At 43.1% G+C, this 20,290-nt stretch overlaps 1 protein-coding gene across 2 annotated transcripts in view; it reads right to left on the reverse strand.

Annotated features, from left to right (window-relative positions):
- Window positions 1–1,868: 1,868 nt before the first annotated feature.
- The window catches only part of LOC110537119 (uncharacterized), a 52,809-nt gene continuing 34,387 nt past the window's right edge, over window positions 1,869–20,290 (reverse strand). The window contains exons 10-11 of one of the 2 annotated variants that reach the window (XM_021622904.3): window positions 11,683–11,770; window positions 1,869–7,115 (exon numbers count right to left, since the gene is read on the reverse strand). In XM_021622904.3, coding sequence (XP_021478579.1) covers window positions 6,945–7,115; window positions 11,683–11,770 — 259 coding nt within the window. In that variant the 3' untranslated portion in view covers window positions 1,869–6,944. The remainder of the gene's footprint in view (window positions 7,116–11,682; window positions 11,771–20,290) is intronic. The other variant, XM_090191948.1, reaches the window with a different exon arrangement.

Here is a 20,290-nt window from a genome sequence, read left to right on the forward strand (position 1 = left end):
TAATTTGGGATCAATAAAGTACTACTCTACTCTCTGAATGTAACCTGATTCATTGTGTATTGAAGTAATACAGTATATTGACCGTTGTTTTTATGTCCTATAAGGTTTATTGCACTAAATAGGTCTAAATGACCTATATCTAACAGCTCCATATCAATAGCACTACGCAGGACAGAACATGCTCAACAAAGTCAAATAAGGACAAAGCAGATCAATTATAGAGTGGTGTCCGTCCATATACTACCCAGTTCCAGACCATGCAGGGGTGTATCCTGTGACCTCTTCCTCATCTGATTACCATGTGAAAGGTTGTCCTGTGAGGCTGAATGGCACAGGGCTCCTTGTAGCCGCCATACTCTAATTAGGCATGGTAATTAAAAGAGAGTCTGTCCCTTTGTAGTGACATCTGGTTCCCCGTCCACCTCCTGTATCAGGGGTGGAGAAACAGGCCAAACAAAACTAAGTGGGCTATGACTTCCTCATCACCATGACAGGACAAGGGGTGAGAGGTCAGGGAGACAGGAAGAGCGACCACTGGATCTTGAGGTGCTAAAACGTGTTTATGTGTGTATGTGTGGTGGTATGTGTGTTTTTCTCTCCAGTGTCCAGAAGTCTGTACATATGTAAACTGATCTTGAAGGGCTCCTCTGTATGTTTTCCGTTACAGCCGGACATGTGTGTTTCTAACTTGAGTGATATTATGTACGCATTCAAAAGCAGCTCATCTTAGAACTCTCATGCATGTGTTCATTCTTTCTGTTGACAGTGCTGAGTGCTAATACAGTACATGAGCCTTGGGCTCTGTAGGCGAAATGTATTGAGATATGTGCCCTCACTGGAGGCAGATGGCCTGCTATTCTGTTTCGTCTGTGTAGGAGTTAGAGAAGGAGATAGGAGTGCCCTACAGTGTGCATCAAAATACAGAGCTATGTGTGCACAATGTTACATTAATGCAACAGGATCAAAACAGCGGTCTGTGAGAAGGTAAACGGAATGGGTTTAACTATTCTGCACAAAACAGGGAAAAATACAGAACACACACACAGACCAGAATGTCGATACTACAGATGAAGGATCTTAATTTGACCCAGTTTTCTACAGCAGGCAAATAATCCTTTAGCAACAGGAAATGTGAATAATTATGTGGATTATAAATTAACAGACATTTTTTGTAGGGTGTAATACATTTTTCGTTAGGGCAAATCAAGTCTGACAAATGAAAGTGAAAATTTATAAGCCTTTTCAAGCCTTGAACACACTACAAGTGTGTATTTCCTGCATTTATATTCAACATGAAACTTAAATGGAAAACAAGAGTGACTCATGCATTACTACTATTGACACAAATCAGCTATTATTTACCTTCTGTCTCCAGCCTGTCTGTAATAGTGCAAGCAATGTCTAAAGTGTGTTCATGTGTGCTGACAACAGGTTTATGCAGTGTCCACATGTAGGATTTTAATTTGATCACCCTGTTCAAGGAGAACTTTCCTGAAATGCAGGAAATGTAAAACTTGTAGTGTATTTGAGGTTTAAAAAGGTGAAATGTGTAATTTCCACTTTGAAATTTCAGACTAGATTTTCCCTTCATGAAAAATGTATCAACCCCTACAAAAATCTTAATTAAAATCCACAAAATAATACAAAATTCCTGTTGCTGCAGGATTATTTTCCTGCTGTTGCAAACTGTCTCAAATTAAGATCCTACATCTGTAGCAGCGCTGGACAACAGTGTCTTGTAGACTTTATAGGAACATCATCCAGGATAAGCAGCATAACTTGCATTTAATAGATTTGTTCACTAACTAAGACTGAACTACTGTTGTGCTAGTGTTTTTCATAAGAAAGTGAGAGTTTCTACATTCAAATAGCTTGCATTCTTAGGGATTTACTACTTGTGATTGACAGAAAAACAGTGGAAACATTACCTACAAAATATCAGTACATAGTAAATGCATAATAAATATTTGATAGAACTTTTAAAATGAACATTACATTTTTTTTAAAGTATGACATCTGATGGAATTGTGTTTCCAGGTAATACAGAGGATATTACATGACCTGAATAAATAAGTTATATTATCACAATCTGTCTAATGAAAAAATAGCTCAATTACTATCGTAATGATCAGATACATAATCATCTTTTCACAGTTTATCATAATCTTTAATAAAGACGGATTCAAATATATTATACAGTGCTAATATTTAACCTTTAAGAGTAGTCTAGAATGGCTATCATTTCAGAGTTACTATTGAACGGAAAAAAGAAATAAAAAAACATGTACATTATGAGATATCCATTGACATATTCACATTCACCTAAAACAGCTTGCACTTCATTGCCATTCATAAGATATTTCCGTTCCCTCCGATATAATAAACAAAAGGTTTAATGTGAAGATGTCTGTCTGTGTGAGGGTGAGAGCTGCATGATAATAAGCAGCCAGACAATAACATGGGCTAGGTACCTCTGAGTAGCTAGGACGAACCGTTGCTAAGCACTTCTGGTTGCTAAGTGAGAGTGAGAGGGGGAACATTTCAGGAGCCCTTGGTGCAATGCTGAAATCTGAGGGCATTCCTTACTTCTGGTGCTGCAGAACTGTTAAAACCCCTGTCATATGACAGGCTAACGGTGCAGTGATAGAGACAGTCCTAAAGCATCCAAAGTGTGATACAGTAGATTTTTCCCAAGGTTAAATAAACACACATATAAACAACAACAATCTTAAAATAGGGCAACATCATCTAATGTAGGCTGCAGTATGTACCTATATTGCAATCATTGGCAGCAACTTGACCATTTAAAATAAGTAAAAAAATCAGCATAATTTATTTTATATAGTGCTTTTCATTACAAAGAGAATCTCAAAGATGAATAAAAAACAAACAAAACAAATTATCTGGTAGTTCTTGGGCAATGTTCTTCCACAGCTTCAAATGATACTGTGTTGTTCAGCTTGGTAGTTCAGAAAGGCTGGGCAGTAGATTTAGCGGAGAAAGCTTCGATGACACAGAGGGAATAGCGACAGTTATTTAGACATGCCCGGAGCTCTTCATCGGGTAGCTGTGTGCTTCTGAAGTGTAGCACATACCTGGGTACAGGGCCAGATCTAGCCTTCTGGGGGCCCTAATCGAGATTTGGGTGGCGGGGCCGCCCCACCAATCCTGCAAAAAAAGAATTGTGTTCCCCCTCTCTTCCTGCAGTTCTACACATTTTGCCATGGGGCTGGGAGAGACATTTTAAATAATTTATAACAAATTTCATGCAATTCTACTAATTTAGCTTCGGGGCAGAGATCAATCAATGGAGGCCCAATGGAAGTCAAGGCCACTGGGCACGTGCCCTGCTTTCCCAGTCGGTATTCGGCCATGATTAGCCTTCTACTAGTTTAGAAAACTCGCTAAACTAACTTACCAATATAAAAAGTGTTAGCTGACATGGCTAATTGAGGTCAGGGGCCTCCTAGTGGCCAGGGGCCCTAAGTGACAGCTTATGTAACTTATGCCTGAAGCAGGCTCTGCCTGGGTGATGCTTCGGCAGCTAAAAGCGCTAGAAAGACCACCACACCTTGGCAGTAGTCAGGAAACAGTCCCCTACGAGGCGGACTCAAGAACAGAGACACAGTCGAAGTAGGAAGTTTACATACACTTATGTTGGAGTCATTAAAACTATTTTTTCAACCCCTCCACAAATTTCTTGTTAACAAACTATACTTTTTCCAAGTCGGTTATGACACAAGTATGACACAAGTAACTTTTCCAACAATTGTTTACAGACAGATTATTTCACTTATCGATTGCGCAACCAGGGCTGGTAAAACCTTGGATCATTGCTATTCTAACTTCCGCAACGCATATAAGGCCCCCCCCCCCGCCCTCCTTTTGGGAAAAGCTGACCACGACTCCATTTTGTTGCTCCCTGCCTACAGACAGAAGCTAAAACAAGAAGCTCCCGCGCTCAGGTCTGTTCAACGCTGGTCCAACCAATCTGATTCCACACTCCAAGACTGCTTCCATCACGTGGACTGGGATATGTTCCGCACTGCGTCCAACAACAACATTGACGAATACGCTGATTCGGTGAGCGAGTTCATTAGAAAGTGCATTGAAGATGCCGTTCCCATAGCAACGATTAAAACATTCCCAAACCAGAAACCGTGGCTTGATGGCAGCATCAATCCTACAGTGGTAGGCTTGATTACCAACAACGACAAGACGGCCTACATGGAGGAGGTGAGGGCCCTCGGAGTGTGGTGTCATGAAAATAACCTCACACTCAAAGTCAACAAAACTAAGGAGATGATTGTGGACTTCAGGAAACAGCAGAGGGAGCACCCCCCTATCCACATTGATGGGACAGTAGTGGAGAGGGTAGTAAGTTTTAAGTTCCTCGGCGTACACATCACAGACAAACTGAATTGGTCCACCCACACAAACTTTTATTTTATTTTTTTAAATTGTTTTATTTTACCTTTATTTAACTAGGCAAGTCAGTTAAGAACAAATTCTTATTTTCAATGACGGCCTAGGAACAGTGGATTAACTGCCTGTTCAGGGGCAGAACGACAGATTTGTACCTTGTCAGCTCGGGGGTTTGAACTTGCAACCTTCCGGTCACAGTGTTGTGAAGAAGGTGTAGCAGCGCCTCTTCAACCTCAGGAGGCTGAAGAAATTCAGCTTGTCACCAAAAGCACTCACAAACTTCTACAGATGCACAATCGAGAGCATCCTGTTGGGCAGTATCACCGCTTGGTACGGCAACTGCTCCGCCCTCAACCGTAAGGCTCTCCAGAGGGTAGTGAGGTCTGCACAACGCATCACCGGGGGCAAACTACCTGCCCTCCAGGACACCTACACCACCCGATGTCACAGGAAGGCCATAAAGATCATCAAGGACAACAACCACCCGAGCCACTGCCTGTTCACCCCGCTATCATCCAGAAGGCGAGGTCAGTACAGGTGCATCAAAGCAGGGACCGAGAGACTGAAAAACAGCTTCTATCTCAAGGCCATCAGACTGTTAAACAGCCACCACTCACATTGAGTGGCTGCTGCCAACACACTGACTCAACTCCAGCCACTTTAATAATGGGAATTGATGGAAAATATATCACTAGCCACTTTAAACAATGCTACTTAATATAATGTTTACATACATTACTCATCTCATATGTATATACTGTACTCGATACCATCTACTGCATCTTGCCTCTGCTGTTCTGTACCATCACTCATTCATATATCTTTATGTACATATTCTTTATCCCTTTACACTTGTGTGTATAAGGTAGTAGTTTTGGAATTGTTAGGTTAGATTACTCGTTGGTTATTACTGCATTGTTGGAACTAGAAGCACAAGCATTTCGCTACACTCGCATTAACATGCTAACCATGTGTATGTGACAAATACATTTGATTTGATTTTTTATCATTCACTGTATCACAATTCCAGTGGGTCAGAGGTTTACATACACTAAGTTGACTGTGCCTTTAAACAGCTTGGAAAATTCCAGAAAATTATGTCATGGCTTTAGAAGTTTCTGATAGGCTAATTGACATCATTTGAGTCAATTGGAGGTGTAACTGTGGATGTATTTCAAGGCCTACCTTCAAACTCAGTGCCTCTTTGCTTGACATCATGGGAAAATCAAAAGAAATCAGCCAAGACCTCCACAAGTCTGTCTCCTAGAGATGAACGTAATTTGGTGCGATCAATCCCAGAACAACAGCAAAGGACCTTGTGAAGATGCTGGAGGAAACAGGTACAAAAGTATCTATATCCACAGTAAAACGAGTCCTGTATCGACATAACCTGAAACGCCGCTCAGCAAGGAAGAAGCCACTGCTCCAAAACCGCCATAAAAAAGCCAGACTACGGTTTGCAACTGCACATGGGGACAAAGATTGTACTTTCTGGAGAAATGTCCTCTGGTCTGATGAAACAAAATAGAACTGTTTGGTCATATGGCCATCGTTATGTTTGGAGGAAAAAGGGGGAGGCTTGCAAGCCGAAGAACACCATCCCAACCGTGAAGCGCGGGGGTGGCAGCATCATGATGTGGGGGTGCTTTGCTGCAGGAAGGACTGGTGCACTTCACAAAATAGATGGCATCATGAGGAGGAAAATTATGTGAATATATTGAACCAACATCTCAAGACATCAGTCAGGAAGTTAAAGCTTGGTCACAAATGGGTCTTCCAAATGGACAATGACCCCAAGCATACTTCCAAAGTTGTGGCAAAAAGACTTAAGGGCAACAAAGTCAGGGTATTGGAGTGGCCATCCCAAAGCCCTGACCTTAAACCTATATAAAATGTGTGGGCAGAACTGAAAAAGCATGTGCGAGCAAGGAGGCCTACAAACCTGACTCAGTTACACCAGCTCTGTCAGGAGGAATGGGCCAAAATTCACCCAACTTATTGTGGGAAGCTTGTGGAAGGCTACCCTGAAATGATTCTCCCAAGTTAAACAATTTAAAGGCAATGCTACCAAATACTAATTGAGTGTATGTAAACTTCTGACCCACTGGGAATGTGTGAAACAAATAAAAGCTGAAATCATTCTCTCTACTATTTTTCTGACATTTCACATTCTTAAAATAAAGTGGTGACGGGAATTTTTACTCAGATTAAATGTCAGGAATTGTGAAAAACTGAGTTTAAATGTATTTGACTAGGTGTATGTAAACTTCCGACTTCAACTGTATGACACTGTCACTGTTTTCAGTCCCGTTCTGGACAATATACAGTATTGTATGTGAACAGTATGTGAACAGTGATCCATATCAACATTATCTTTAAATCAGTACAGGAAGATCGAGGGAAGGGTAATAACTAAGATCTGCACATACTGGTGTCCTTGAGAGACCATTAGGACCACTGCTACAGTGGGGCCTCTCTTCGTCCTATCCACCTGCCTCTCAGTGTCCATGCTTTGGTCTTTAGGGTGGACCATCAGGCAGGTCTGTGGCACTGCTCTCCAGCTCCAGCTCAGTGAAGCTCACCATTGGAGGGACAGTGGGCCGGGACACAGGCAACCATTTGTACTGGAGGTCCTGTGAGTAGGGACTCAGGTCCCAATCATAGTGCTGGAGCAGGTACCCACACGCTACCTGAAACACAAATACAGATGTCTTTCTGGTGGCAATAGAGATGTACCATAAGACACAACACATGATGTCCCTTTAAGACACAACACATGATGTCCCTTTAAGACACAACACATTATGTCCCTTTAAGACACAACACATTATGTCCTTTTAAGACACAACACATTATGTCCTTTTAAGACACAACACATTAGACTACATGTACAATAGAGATGTACCATAAGACACAACACATGATGTCCCTTTAAGACACAACACATTAGGATACATGTACAATAGAGATGTCCCTTTAAGACAACACATTAGGATACATGTACAATAGAGATGTCCCTTTAAGACAACACATTAGGATACATGTACAATAGAGATGTCCCTTTAAGACAACACATTAGGCTACATGTACAATAGAGATGTCCCTTTAAAATGCAACACATTAGGCTACATGTACAATAGAGATGTCCCTTTAAGACAACACATTAGGCTACATGTACAATAGAGATGTCTCTTTAAGACAACACATTAGGCTACATGTACAATAGAGATGTCCCTTTAAGACAACACATTAGGCTACATGTACAATAGAGATGTCCCTTTAAGACAACACATTAGGCTACATGAACAATCACTCTGGCCAATCTGGCTAATGAACGACAAATAACAGCGCTGCTTGTGTCGTAGTGTCTTGTTCGTCCACTGCAGAGTGGCATTTTGGCAGGATCTCTGAAGTGACCAGTTTGACGCTAACAGTACATGAGTGACAGATCGTCCTTGCCTCTCCTCTCTCTCCCGAGAGAGTGCCTTTGCCAGAGGCGGTAAGAGGGAGGGAAGGGGGAAAGATGACTCACAGCTTCTGACCTACATCCCACTGCTCTCCAGAGTCTCCTCACTGGTCTCTGGTCACACCCATCCCATGCACTAGTATGGCCAAAACAGAGACAGCCAGCCACCTCTCTAGTGATTGTGCCTCGGTAATGACCACACTGCTGCAGTTGGGATGGGCCAGGTAATAAATCACAAGGATAAGGACAGAGCATGTTCAGGACAGATTCCATCAGGCTATTATTCCAATGCATGTCATTTAAAAAGCTTTAAAAATGTTGATGTTAATGTCACACTAACATGACACTAACCCCATTTCTCTTCTCGTAATATATCCCTTCATGCTTAAAGGGAAATATATGATTGGCTTTACTTAGATATAATATATATCAACCCTTAGAGTATATCCATGAGTCTCACATCTTGTCACCTCTCCTACCACTCTTATACAGTAGTAGTGTTCTTGGTTGTGCTGTAGAGAGAGAGCCCACTGGGCACAGACGTCAGTTCAAAACATGTCACCATCTCACTGGATTTAGATTAAAAGGAGGCGTGAAAAAAAGACAAAATTCACTTATGTTGATGACCATTTGCAAATCCAATCAGTTTTCCACGTTGATTCAACGTCATCACATCATTTTTTGTTGTTGAAATTTCCCAGTGAGAAAGCACTGCTGATGTGTGTGTAGGTGTGGAGGCTGCCATGTGTAAAGGAGGATGACAAATGGACTGTCCCCTCAGGGGTGGCCTGGGTTTGGGGGACTGGCCACGCTGGATTTCACTAAGCCAAACAGTGATGCCTCATCTCTTCCATGACATGAAACCGCCCTGTCACCCCCCGCTCCTCAGAATGGGTATGTCTGGGTGCAATGTTACCGTCACTGCCCACTGCAGCTTGTTAGCAGCCTTGACATGACAAGACATTATATCACTTCTTTATAATGCAATATCACCTAGGATTTGACCTTAAGCGTTGTGAATCTGTCTCAAGTACCACAATGGAGACGTATAGGGCCTATACAGTATATACCATCAAAACCTGTTACTGGGTGTCTGTCCACAACAGGGAGGAATTGCATTCTAGTCAACATATGAGAGTAATGTATTATTACTTTTACAAAACATCAACATTGCTTTTATTGCTTAAGATTTTGACCTGAGCTAGGTAACGTAGCTGTTTTGATACAACAGACTCAGTACAGCTCATCCTCTCAAACCACTGTCTGTCTGTTGCCATGGTAACTGTCTCAAAGATATGCTTTCTGCTCTGGCTCTGTCATCAAATATCAGTTACTCAGAGAGACACAATATCTCATATACGAGTTTGAGACCTATACAGTATTTTCCCTATAAACCTACCTACACCATAATTAAGCAATGACACAATGGATTGCATTCCATTCCAACAAACAAAACACCTAAGCCAGCTCACCAGTTCTTATAGCAGCCATATGGCCGCCTTTGTCAGTCAGCACATCTGTATGCAGTGTAAGTATAGTTCAGCATCAACCCTCCCATGATAAGATGATCAGGGTTGAGTCATCCCTCACTACAGCCTTGTCCGTCCGTATGCACTAAATCATTGAACAGGAGAAGGGAGGGGTGATTATTTTCTCCTAGAAAAAAAAAGATGTATGGAAGTTGATGACGTCCGTAAGCACACACCAGATTCTCCTGTTACAATGCTGTGCCTTTGGAGTCTCTTACTGCTTCATAGTTCTGAACATCTGCAATTCCCAGGGTGAATGACGGGCTGGATGAAGTACTGTTGTGGTACCTACCGTTTATTTGACTGACAGTATCTAGTTCTATTGGATAAAAAGCAATAGAGAGTGAGTCATACTCCCTGCTGAGTGGATGGTAATCTCCCAGATCCTTGTCTATCAGTGGGCATTAGAGAGCTCAGTACAGACACTCAGTTCAGTACGTCAGAGGAAGCAGGCTGATCTGGCAGGATAACGCTGCCTTCCAAATGGCACCTTATTCCCTATACAGTGCACTATTTTTGACCAGAGCCCCATGGGCGTCACTACGGTGTCCCTATGGGCCCTGGTCAAAAGTAGAACGCTAAAAAGGGAATAAGGTGCCATTTGGGACGCAGACAGGGTAGTAGGAACCCAACCTCCCTTACCGCCCCGCAGAGGTCTGATATGATCTGTCGACCAGGCCAGGGTAGTAGGAACCCAACCTCCCTTACCGCCCCGCAGAGGCCTGATATGATCTGTCGACCAGGCCAGGGTAGTAGGAACCCAACCTCCCTTACCGCCCCGCAGAGACCTGATATGATCTGCCGACCAGGCCAGGGTAGTAGGAACCCAACCTCCCTTACCGCCCCGCAGAGACCTGATATGATCTGCCGACCAGGCCAGGGTAGTAGGAACCCAACCTCCCTTACCGCCCCGCAGAGGTCTGATATGATCTGCCGAACAGGCCAGGGTAGTAGGAACCCAGCCTCCCTCACCGCCCCGCAGAGGCCTGATATGATCTGCCGACCAGGCCAGGGTAGTAGGAACCCAACCTCCCTTACCGCAGAGGCCTGATATGATCTGCCGACCAGGCCAGGGTAGTAGGAACCCAGCCTCCCTTACCGCCCCGCAGAGGTCTGATATTATCTGCCGACCAGGCCAGGGTAGTAGGAACCCAGCCTCCCTCACCCGCCCCGCAGAGGTCTGATATGATCTGCCGACCAGGCCAGGGTAGTAGGAACCCAGCCTCCCTCATGCCCCACAGGGGTCTGATATGATCTGTCGACCAGGCCAGGCCAGGAGGACGTAGTGTGGTGTGTATGTGGGGGTTTAAGCAGCTGCTGTTGTTAAAACAATTGTTGCTGTGTTGGTTTTCAGAGTGCAATTACTGGACATCATGTGTCACCACCACCGGCCGACCCTGACTGCGAACAGCAAACATGGGACATCAATATCCCTGTCAACAGGGCCTGTCTCACATCTCTCTGTGCCATAGACAGATAAGCAGAGCGAGCTCTGGTGATCAGATGCTATGACTCCTGCCTCCTTCCCATCTAAGCCACCGCATATATACTACCAGTACACACCCATACACACCACGTTATCATAGACACCAGAAACAGGAAGTGGATCCCCTCCCACCTTACTGTCATTATGGCCGCTGCACACCTGTCCTCTTTCTCACCTGCCTCCCACTGAGTGTTCCAGGTCTGGACAGACAGTGCTGTAACCCAAATGGCACCCTATTCCCTTTGTAGTGCACTAGTTTTGACCAGGGCCTCTGGTCAAAAGTAGAACACTATACAGGGAATAGGGTGCCATTTTGGACGCAGACAGACAGTCTCAGTCAGCGGTTGCTAGCCTGGTAATGACGCCACAGAGGGCCCTGCACAGCTGGCCTTTTCTTACAAGCAGCCAATAGAACATCCACAGCAAAACTTACCACCGTAACAACATTACCCCTTTAGCCAAGAGGAATCCCTACTGAACATCCCTGCCCCTGTCTCCTGAGGGGTGCTTTACTTTCTGGAGAAACTGTAGACTTCAGGCATTGCAGACAGACCATTCCTATCTAAATGGTCAGTAATGTAGGACTTTTTTTTATCAACAAATGTACATAGACCTTATAGTATTTACATTTAAAGGACATTGGTGGCGTCATGTTAAATCCATAAAAAAAAGATCAACGATAACTTTGGTGGAGAAAAATAAAATAAGAGTGATGAGAGGAGAGAAAAGTGATTAGAGTAGAAAGATGAGGGAGGTGAGGAAAGGAGAGGAGTCACCTTGAGAAAGACGTTGTTCAGCTGGACTCCGATGCAGTTCCTGGGGCCGTTGCCTAGGCTGCAGAGGAGGTGCTCCTGTCCTGCGTTTCTAAGACAGACAACAAAGCACAGCATAACCAACCATTACATAACAGTGTTCTCTTCCCACTCGGTTTCATTTCTCTGTCCTCATATGACTAGAACCGACACCTCGGGTGCTGTGGTTTGTAGCTGTCATGTCCTGCCACGGTGCAGAGATGTGAGGTGACGACCCTGGTGATTAAGTCAGCAGCATCAGGGAGCCAACAGAACAGACAATGCTATCACTACCTTTAGGAAGTAGAGCTTGCCTACCATGGAGTTATAGCAGTGCTACATATTCATATCATACACAACAATGATTTGTGCCTATTCACAAATCCATATAATTGACATCATGTGCCTTGCGAAAGTATTCGGCCCCCTTGAACTTTGCGACCTTTTGCCACATTTCAGGCTTCAAACATAAAGATATAAAACTGTATTTTTTTGTGAAGAATCAACAACAAGTGGGACACAATCATGAAGTGGAACGACATTTATTGGATATTTCAAACTTTTTTAACAAATCAAAAATTGAAAAATTGGGCGTGCAAAATTATTCAGCCCCTTTACTTTCAGTGCAGCAATCTCTCTCCAGAAGTTCAGTGAGGATCTCTGAATAATCCAATGTTGACCTAAATGACTAATGATGATAAATACAATCCACCTGTGTGTAATCAAGTCTCCGTATAAATGCACCTGCACTGTGATAGTCTCAGAGGTCCGTTAAAAGCGCAGAGAGCATCATGAAGAACAAGGAACACACCAGGCAGGTCTGAGATACTGTTGTGAAGAAGTTTAAAGCCGGATTTGGATACAAAAAGATTTCCCAAGCTTTAAACATCCCAAGGAGCACTGTGCAAGCGATAATATTGAAATGGAAGGAGTATCAGACCACTGCAAATCTACCAAGACCTGGCCGTCCCTCTAAACTTTCAGCTCATACAAGGAGAAGACTGATCAGAGAGGCAGCCAAGAGGCCCATGATCACTCTGGATGAACTGCAGAGATCTACAGCTGAGGTGGGAGACTCTGTCCATAGGACAACAATCAGTCGTATATTGTACAAATCTGGCCTTTATGGAAGAGTGGCAAGAAGAAAGCCATTTCTTAAAGATATCCATAAAAAGTGTTGTTTAAAGTTTGCCACAAGCCACCTGGGAGACACACCAAACATGTGGAAGAAGGTGCTCTGGTCAGATGAAACCAAAATTGAACTTTTTGGCAACAATGCAAAACATTATGTTTGGCGTAAAAGCAACACAGCTCATCACCCTGAACACACCATCCCCACTGTCTAACATGGTGGTGGCAGCATCATGGTTTGGGCCTGCTTTTCTTGAGCAGGGACAGGGAAGATGGTTAAAATTGATGGGAAGATGGATGGAGCCAAATACAGGACCATTCTGGAAGAAAACCTGATGGAGTCTGCAAAAGACCTGAGACTGGGACGGAGATTTGTCTTCCAACAAGGCAATGATCCAAAACATAAAGCAAAATCTACAATGGCATGGTTCAAAAATAAACATATCCAGGTGTTAGAATGGCCAAGTCAAAGTCCAGACCTGAATCCAATCGAGAATCTGTGGAAAGAACTGAAAACTGCTGTTCATAAATGCTCTCCATCCAACCTCACTGAGCTGGAGCTGTTTTGCAAGGAGGAATGGGAAAAAATTTCAGTCTCTCGATGTGCAAAACTGATAGAGACATACCCCAAGCGACTTACAGCTGTAATCGCAGAAAAAGGTGGCGCTACAAAGTATTAACTTAAGGGGGCTGAATAATTTTGCACGCCCAATTTTTCAGTTTTTGATTTGTTAAAAAAGTTTGAAATATCCAATAAATGTCGTTCCACTTCATGATTGTGTCCCACTTGTTGTTGATTCTTCACAAAAAAATACAGTTTTATATGTTTATGTTTGAAACCTGAAATGTGGCAAAAGGTCACAAAGTTCAAAAGTTTAAACTGGCTCAAATATTAATTTGAGCCAGTTTGCTCCAGCAAGAAAAGAATCCTGCAGCAACAGGACATTTTAATTGTTATGTTATGTTACATTTTTGTAGTGGTTGATACATTTTTTGTAGGGAAATTAAGTCTGAAATTTCTACGTGAAAATGACAAACTTCAGAAGCCTTTTAAAACCTCAAATACACTATACGTTTAAAATGTCCTGCATTGCAGGAAAGTTATCCTCCAACAGGGTGATTAATTTAAGATCCTACATCTGTAGCTGTTGGACTGACAGCAGGAACTTACTTACTCGTCTCTGCACCACACACATTAACTAACATGTTTTTGATATAATTCTCTGTCTCCACTCGCATTTACAGGAAGGAATTAAGTGGAGTGAGAAGAAACATATTGGCTTGCTCTGAGACAGGATTATGGACTAATGCACTAAGTGGACAGAGATGAAGTGCAAGTTCTGAGTGGCTGGCTTCCAGAATCATGCAGAGCTGTGTTTCCGACCAGATCATCGGATCCTGTGGTCAGTTTCAACAATGTTATTCTAATGTGTGAAATGGTTTTCCATCCCCCTTGTTGTGCTTCCTGGGAGTAATGCAACTGTGATAATGTAAACCATTTTGAACAAACATACTTGCAACAGAGTGTAGGGGAATATATACAGTATGTTCATGTAAGTATTTTCTACACTCAAGCTGACATAAAGGCACCCAATAAATAAGTGTTGCCTCCCCTTCTCTATCACTGTGTACCAGTGAGTGTGCAGTCAGTCACTATGACGCAGGGAGGGGGTCCAACACTCTGCTATGAGTCACACCTGCAGATGACTGACATATCAATCACCTCAGGGGTCAAGCATATCACAGTCTCCAGAAAGCAATATAGAAGAGGTTAAAAACCCACACAAACAATAACTGAATGTATAAAACCGTCATTGTTCAGTCAGAATGACTACTGTTTAGAGTGTCTGAGTCTTTAGAATGTATGCTTGTTCAAAATGTCTGCATGTTTAGTTACAGAAGAATGTCTGATTGTGTACATGCTTTTAGATCAGTATGTTTATCGTCGTTATTAAGGTCAGAGTAAAAAAGATGCTTCCGGAGGAGGACGTGCACACTGCATGTGGTGTAGACAGGCACATAACTCGATTCCTGCACCTGGTGATCAAGCCTCGTTACATAATGGTGACCAATGTTCAAAGCCACAGTAATATCAGACATGCACATTTCCTAAATTAAACAATGTCATGATTAATACATATCTGTAGCAGTGACCCACTGTGAGCTCAGAGAGGAAGGGCAGCTTTTGAGTCCTCTGAGCTCAATGTTCAAATTGGTTTATTCATATGGTATATGGTGTCCCCATCTGAATAACATGCTGATTACGATGACATGATGAATATAAAAATAGATAAATGCACAATATTCTTTGTTAAACTATATATTGTCATATCTAATCAAATCTTGTTGGTCGCGTACACACACATATACACATATATACATACATACATACATACAGTGGGGCAAAAAAGTATTTAGTCAGCCACCAATTGTGCAAGTTCTCCCACTTAAAAAGTTGAGAGGCCTGTAATTTTCATCATAGGTACACTTCAACTATGACAGACAAAATGAGAAAACAAATCCAGAAAATCACATTGTAGGATTTTTAATGAATTTATTTGCAAATTATGGTGGAAAATAAGTATTTGGTCAATAACAAAAGTTTATCTCAATACTTTGTTATATACCCTTTGTTGGCAATGACAGAGGTCAAACATTTTCTGTAAGTCTTCACAAGGTTTTCACACACTGTTGCTGGTATTTTGGCCCATTCCTCCATGCAGATCTCTAGAGCAGTGATGTTTTGGGGCTGTTGCTGGGCAACACGGACTTTCAACTCCCTCCAAAGATGTTCTATGGGGTTGAGATCTGGAGACTGGCTAGGCCACTCCAGGACCTTGAAATGCTTCTTACGAAGCCAATCCTTCGTTGCCCAGGCGGTGTGTTTGGGATCATTGTCATGCTGAAAGACCCAGCCACGTTTCATCTTCAATGCCCTTGCTGATGGAAGGAGGTTTTCACTCAAAATCTCACGATACATGGCCCCATTCATTCTTTCCTTTACACGGATCAGTCGTCCTGGTCCCTTTGGTTTCATCTGACCATATGACATTCTCCCAATCTTCTTCTGGATCATCCAAATGCTCTCTAGCAAACTTCAGACGGGCCTGGACATGTACTGGCTTAAGCAAGGGGACACATCTGGCACTGCAGGATTTGAGTCCCTGGCGGCGTAGTGTGTTACTGATGGTAGGCTTTGTTACTTTGATCCCAGCTCTCTGCAGGTCATTCACTAGGTCCCCCCGTGTGGTTCTGGGATTTTTGCTCACCGTTCTTGTGATCATTTTGACCCCACGGGGTGAGATCTTGCGTGGAGCCCCAGATCGAGGGAGATTATCAGTGGTCTTGTATGTCTTCCATTTCCTAAATTGCTCCCACAGTTGATTTCTTCAAACCAAGCTGCTTACCTATCGCAGATTCAGTCTTCCCAGCCTGGTACAGGTCTACAATTTTGTTTCTGGTGTCCTTTGACAGCTCTTTGGTCTTGGCCATAGTGGAGTTTGGAGTGTGACTGTTTGAGGTTGTGGACATGTGTCTTTTATACTGATAACAAGTTCAAACAGGTGCCATTAATACAGGTAATGAGTGGAGAACAGAGGAGCCTCTTAAAGAAGACGTTACAGGTCTGTGAGAGCCAGAAATCTTGCTTGTTTGTAGGTTACCAAATACTTATTTTCCACCATAATATGCAAATAAATTCATTAAAAATCCTACAATGTGATTTTCTGGATTTTTTTTCTCATTTTGTCTTTCATAGTTGAAGTGTACCTATGATGAATATTACAGGCCTCTCTCATCTTTTTAAGTGGGAGAACTTGCACAATTGGTGGCTGACTAAATACTTGTTTTGCCCCACTGTATATACATACACATATTTATATACACACATATACACACACACAGTACCAGTCAAAAGTTTGGACATACCTACTCATTCAATGGTTTCTTTATTTTGACTATTTTCTACATTGTAGAATAATGGTGAAGACATCAAAACTATGAAATAATACATATGGAATCATGTAGTAACCAAAAAAAGTGTTCAACAAATCAAAATATATTTTATATTTGAGATTCTTCAAAGTAGCCAACCTTTGCCTTGATTACAGCTTTGCACACTTTTGGCATTCTCTCAACCAGCTTCACCTGGTATGTATAACGGTTTGTATAGACAGCATGGATAGTAAATTAATAGAAGATGTGTATACAGAAGCAGTTATATTGGACGAGTCTTGTCTAGAATACTGTAAATACGGTCCATATGAAGTGATAAAATATTATGTAACTAAATTACTAAGTTCAAAAATCAAATCAAACTTTATTTGCCACATGCGCTGAATACAACAAGTGTAGACTTTACCGTGAAATGCTTACTTACAAGCCCTTAACCAACAGTGCAGTTTTTCTTTCAGGGCAGGGTAATGGGCGGAGGCTGGCTAGTGGTGACTATTTAACAGTCTGATAGCCTTGTGATAGAATCTGTTTTTTAGTCTCTCGGTCCCAGCTTTGATGCACCTGTACTGTATCCGCTTTTTTGAAGGTAGTGGGGTGATCTTCTTGGACTTCCTGTGACAGCGTGTGCTGTCGATGTCCTGGAGGGTGTTGGGCTGACCGCATCTCCATCTGGAGAGCCCTGCGGTTGCAGGCATTGCAATTGCCTTACCAGTTGGTGATACAGCCCGACAGGATGTTCTCAGTGGTGCATCTGTAGAAGTTTGTGACTTCGGGACTAAGCGTAATTTCTTCAGCCTCCTGAGGTTGAAGAGGCGCTGTTGTGCCACTTCACTGTTGTGTTGTCAGCAAATTTGATGATTGAGTTGGAGACGTACCAAGCAGTCATTGGTGAACAGGGAGTACAGCAGGGGGCTGATTAAGCATCCTTGTGGGGCCCCCGTGTTGAGGATTAGCGTGGCGGGGGTGTTATTGTCTACCTTCACCACCTGGGGTTGGCCAGTCAGGAAGTCCAGGACCCAGTTGCAGAGGGCGGGGTTCACATCCAGGGCCCTGAGCTTCGTGATGAGCTTGGAGGGCAGTATTGTGTTGAACGTCATATCAAATGTTGTAAATATCATATTAAGATACAATGAATCACACCGCCCTTGTATCTTATTTTTGGGAAGTTTGATGCTTCTGATGTAACTCAATAGATTAAAGCAACATTGTAAAGAGCAATCATTTTCAAATACAAAATACCTAATTTCTACTTCCATGTGAAACGGTGGATGAGAGTACGTAAGATTTCTCTCAAGCATGAAGGAAATTGCACTGACATTCAACATGAATGGGCTCATACTGAATGTCAAGGGTTTAGTGTTCTAGGGCTCCACACTTCTCTCTTCCTGCACAGCACACATTATCAATGACTAGCCAGGTGTGAATGAGCTCCAGCAGGACATCTCGCTGTCATCCTTCTTCAGGCCAATGCATTGTCAGACTTGGGCAAGCATCCCCACTCAGACTTGTCCAGTCTCTACATCCCTCTGTATGGTATCACAGCCGACGTTTCCACAGCTGCAAGTTATTTATTTATCCGTTATTTTACCAGGTAAGTTGACTGAGAACACATTCTCAATTAGCGCAACGACCTGGGGAATAGTTACAGGGGAGAGGAGGGGGGTGAATGAGCCAATCGTAAACTGGGGATTATAGGTGACCGTGATGGTTTGAGGGCCAGATTGGGAATTTAGCCAGGACACCGGGGTTAACACCCCTACTCTTACGATAGGTGCCATGGGATCTTTAATGACCTCAGAGAGTCAGGACACCCGTTTAACGTCCCATCTGAAAGACGGCACCCTACACAGGGCAGTGTGCCCAATCACTGCCCTGGGGCATTGGGATATTTTTTAGACCAGAGGAAAGAGTGCCTCCTACTGGCCCTCCAACACCACTTCCAGCTGGCCAGAGTTCTATCTCTTTCCACAGGATTTAGTGGAAATGACCATAAATTATAATTGATGACTCGACTGAGATTTGAGCACACTGCCTGCCTGCGGAGATCAGGGTTGTGGTCCATGCATAACATCTCATAACAGGACTGCACAGTCATTAGTGCTGCTTAGACAGCTGATCCAGCCTTAGAGCTGACTGAAACCCAGCACACTGCTTTCTCCATCTGATGTCCACTGAGGAGACAGAGACAGTCAGAAGAGACAGGGACATTCAGAAGAGACAGGGACTAAGAGAGGAGAGAAGAAAAAGGGGAGAGATGAGAAAACCGAAAATAGAAAGAACCCAATGATGGGAAGAGAGCAATGGATACCATTAAAAAGAGGTAGGGCATTACTCTTCCTTCTGCATTAATTGAGCATGACGAGGCCCAGAAGAGGAGTGCGACAACAACCAGGACAAGAGAAAGGGAACCCCAGCCTGGAGTAAAGGTGTAAAGGCAGGGCCGGCTCGAGGCATAAGCAACCTCTGCGGTTGCTTAGGGCCCCGGGAATCAGTCAAAAATCTAAATACATTTTATTGGTCACATACACATGGTTAGCAGACATTAATGTGAGTGTAGCGAAATGCTTGTGCTTCTAGTTCCGACAGTGCAGTAATATCTAACAAGTAGTCTAACAAGTTCACACACATGTAACCTTATACACAAATGTAAAGGGATGAATAAGAATATGTACATAGAAATATATGGGTGAGCAGCATAGGCAAGATGCAGTAGTTGGTATAGAATACAGTATATACATATGAGATGAGTAATGTAGGATATGTAAACATTATTAAAGTGGTGTTATTTTAAAGTGACTAGTGATACCTTTATTAAATCCATTTATTAAATGTATTAAATCAATTTATTAAATGTATTAAAGTGGCAAGAGATTTGAGTCTGTATGTTGGCAGCAGCCACTCAATGTTAATGATGGCCTGATGGCTGTGATGGCCTTGAGATAGAAGCTGTTTTTCAGTCTCTCTGTCCCAGTTTTATGCACCTGTACTGACCTCGCCTTCTGGATGATAGTGGGGTGAACAGGCAGTGGCTGGGTGGTTGTTGTCCTTGATGATCTTTTAGGCCTTCCTGTGACATCTGGTGCTGTAGGTGTCCTGGAGGGCAGGTAGTTTGCCTCCGGTGATGCGTTGTGCAGACCGCACTACCCTCTGGAGAGCCTTGCGGTTGTGGGCGGAGCAGTTGCCGTTCCAGGCGGGGATACAGTCCGACAGGATGCTCTAGATTGTGCATCTGTAAAAGTTTGAGAGTGTTTTAGGTGACAAGCCAAATTTCTTCAGCCTCCTGAGGCTGTCTATGTGGGTGGACCATTTCAGTTTGTCCGTGATGTGTACGCCGAGGAACATAAAACTTTCCACCTTCTCCACTACTGTCCCGTCGATGTGGATGGGGGATGCTCCATCTGCTGTTTCCTGAAGTCCAGGATCATCTCCTTTGTTTTGTTGAAGTTGAGTGGGAGGTTATTTTCTTGACACCACACTCCGACGGCCCTCACCTCCTCCCTGTAGGTCG

This window comes from Oncorhynchus mykiss, chromosome 12, assembly GCF_057628025.1.
Source record: "Oncorhynchus mykiss isolate SJ-2025 chromosome 12, ASM5762802v1, whole genome shotgun sequence".
Classification (NCBI taxonomy): Eukaryota; Metazoa; Chordata; class Actinopteri; order Salmoniformes; family Salmonidae; genus Oncorhynchus; species Oncorhynchus mykiss.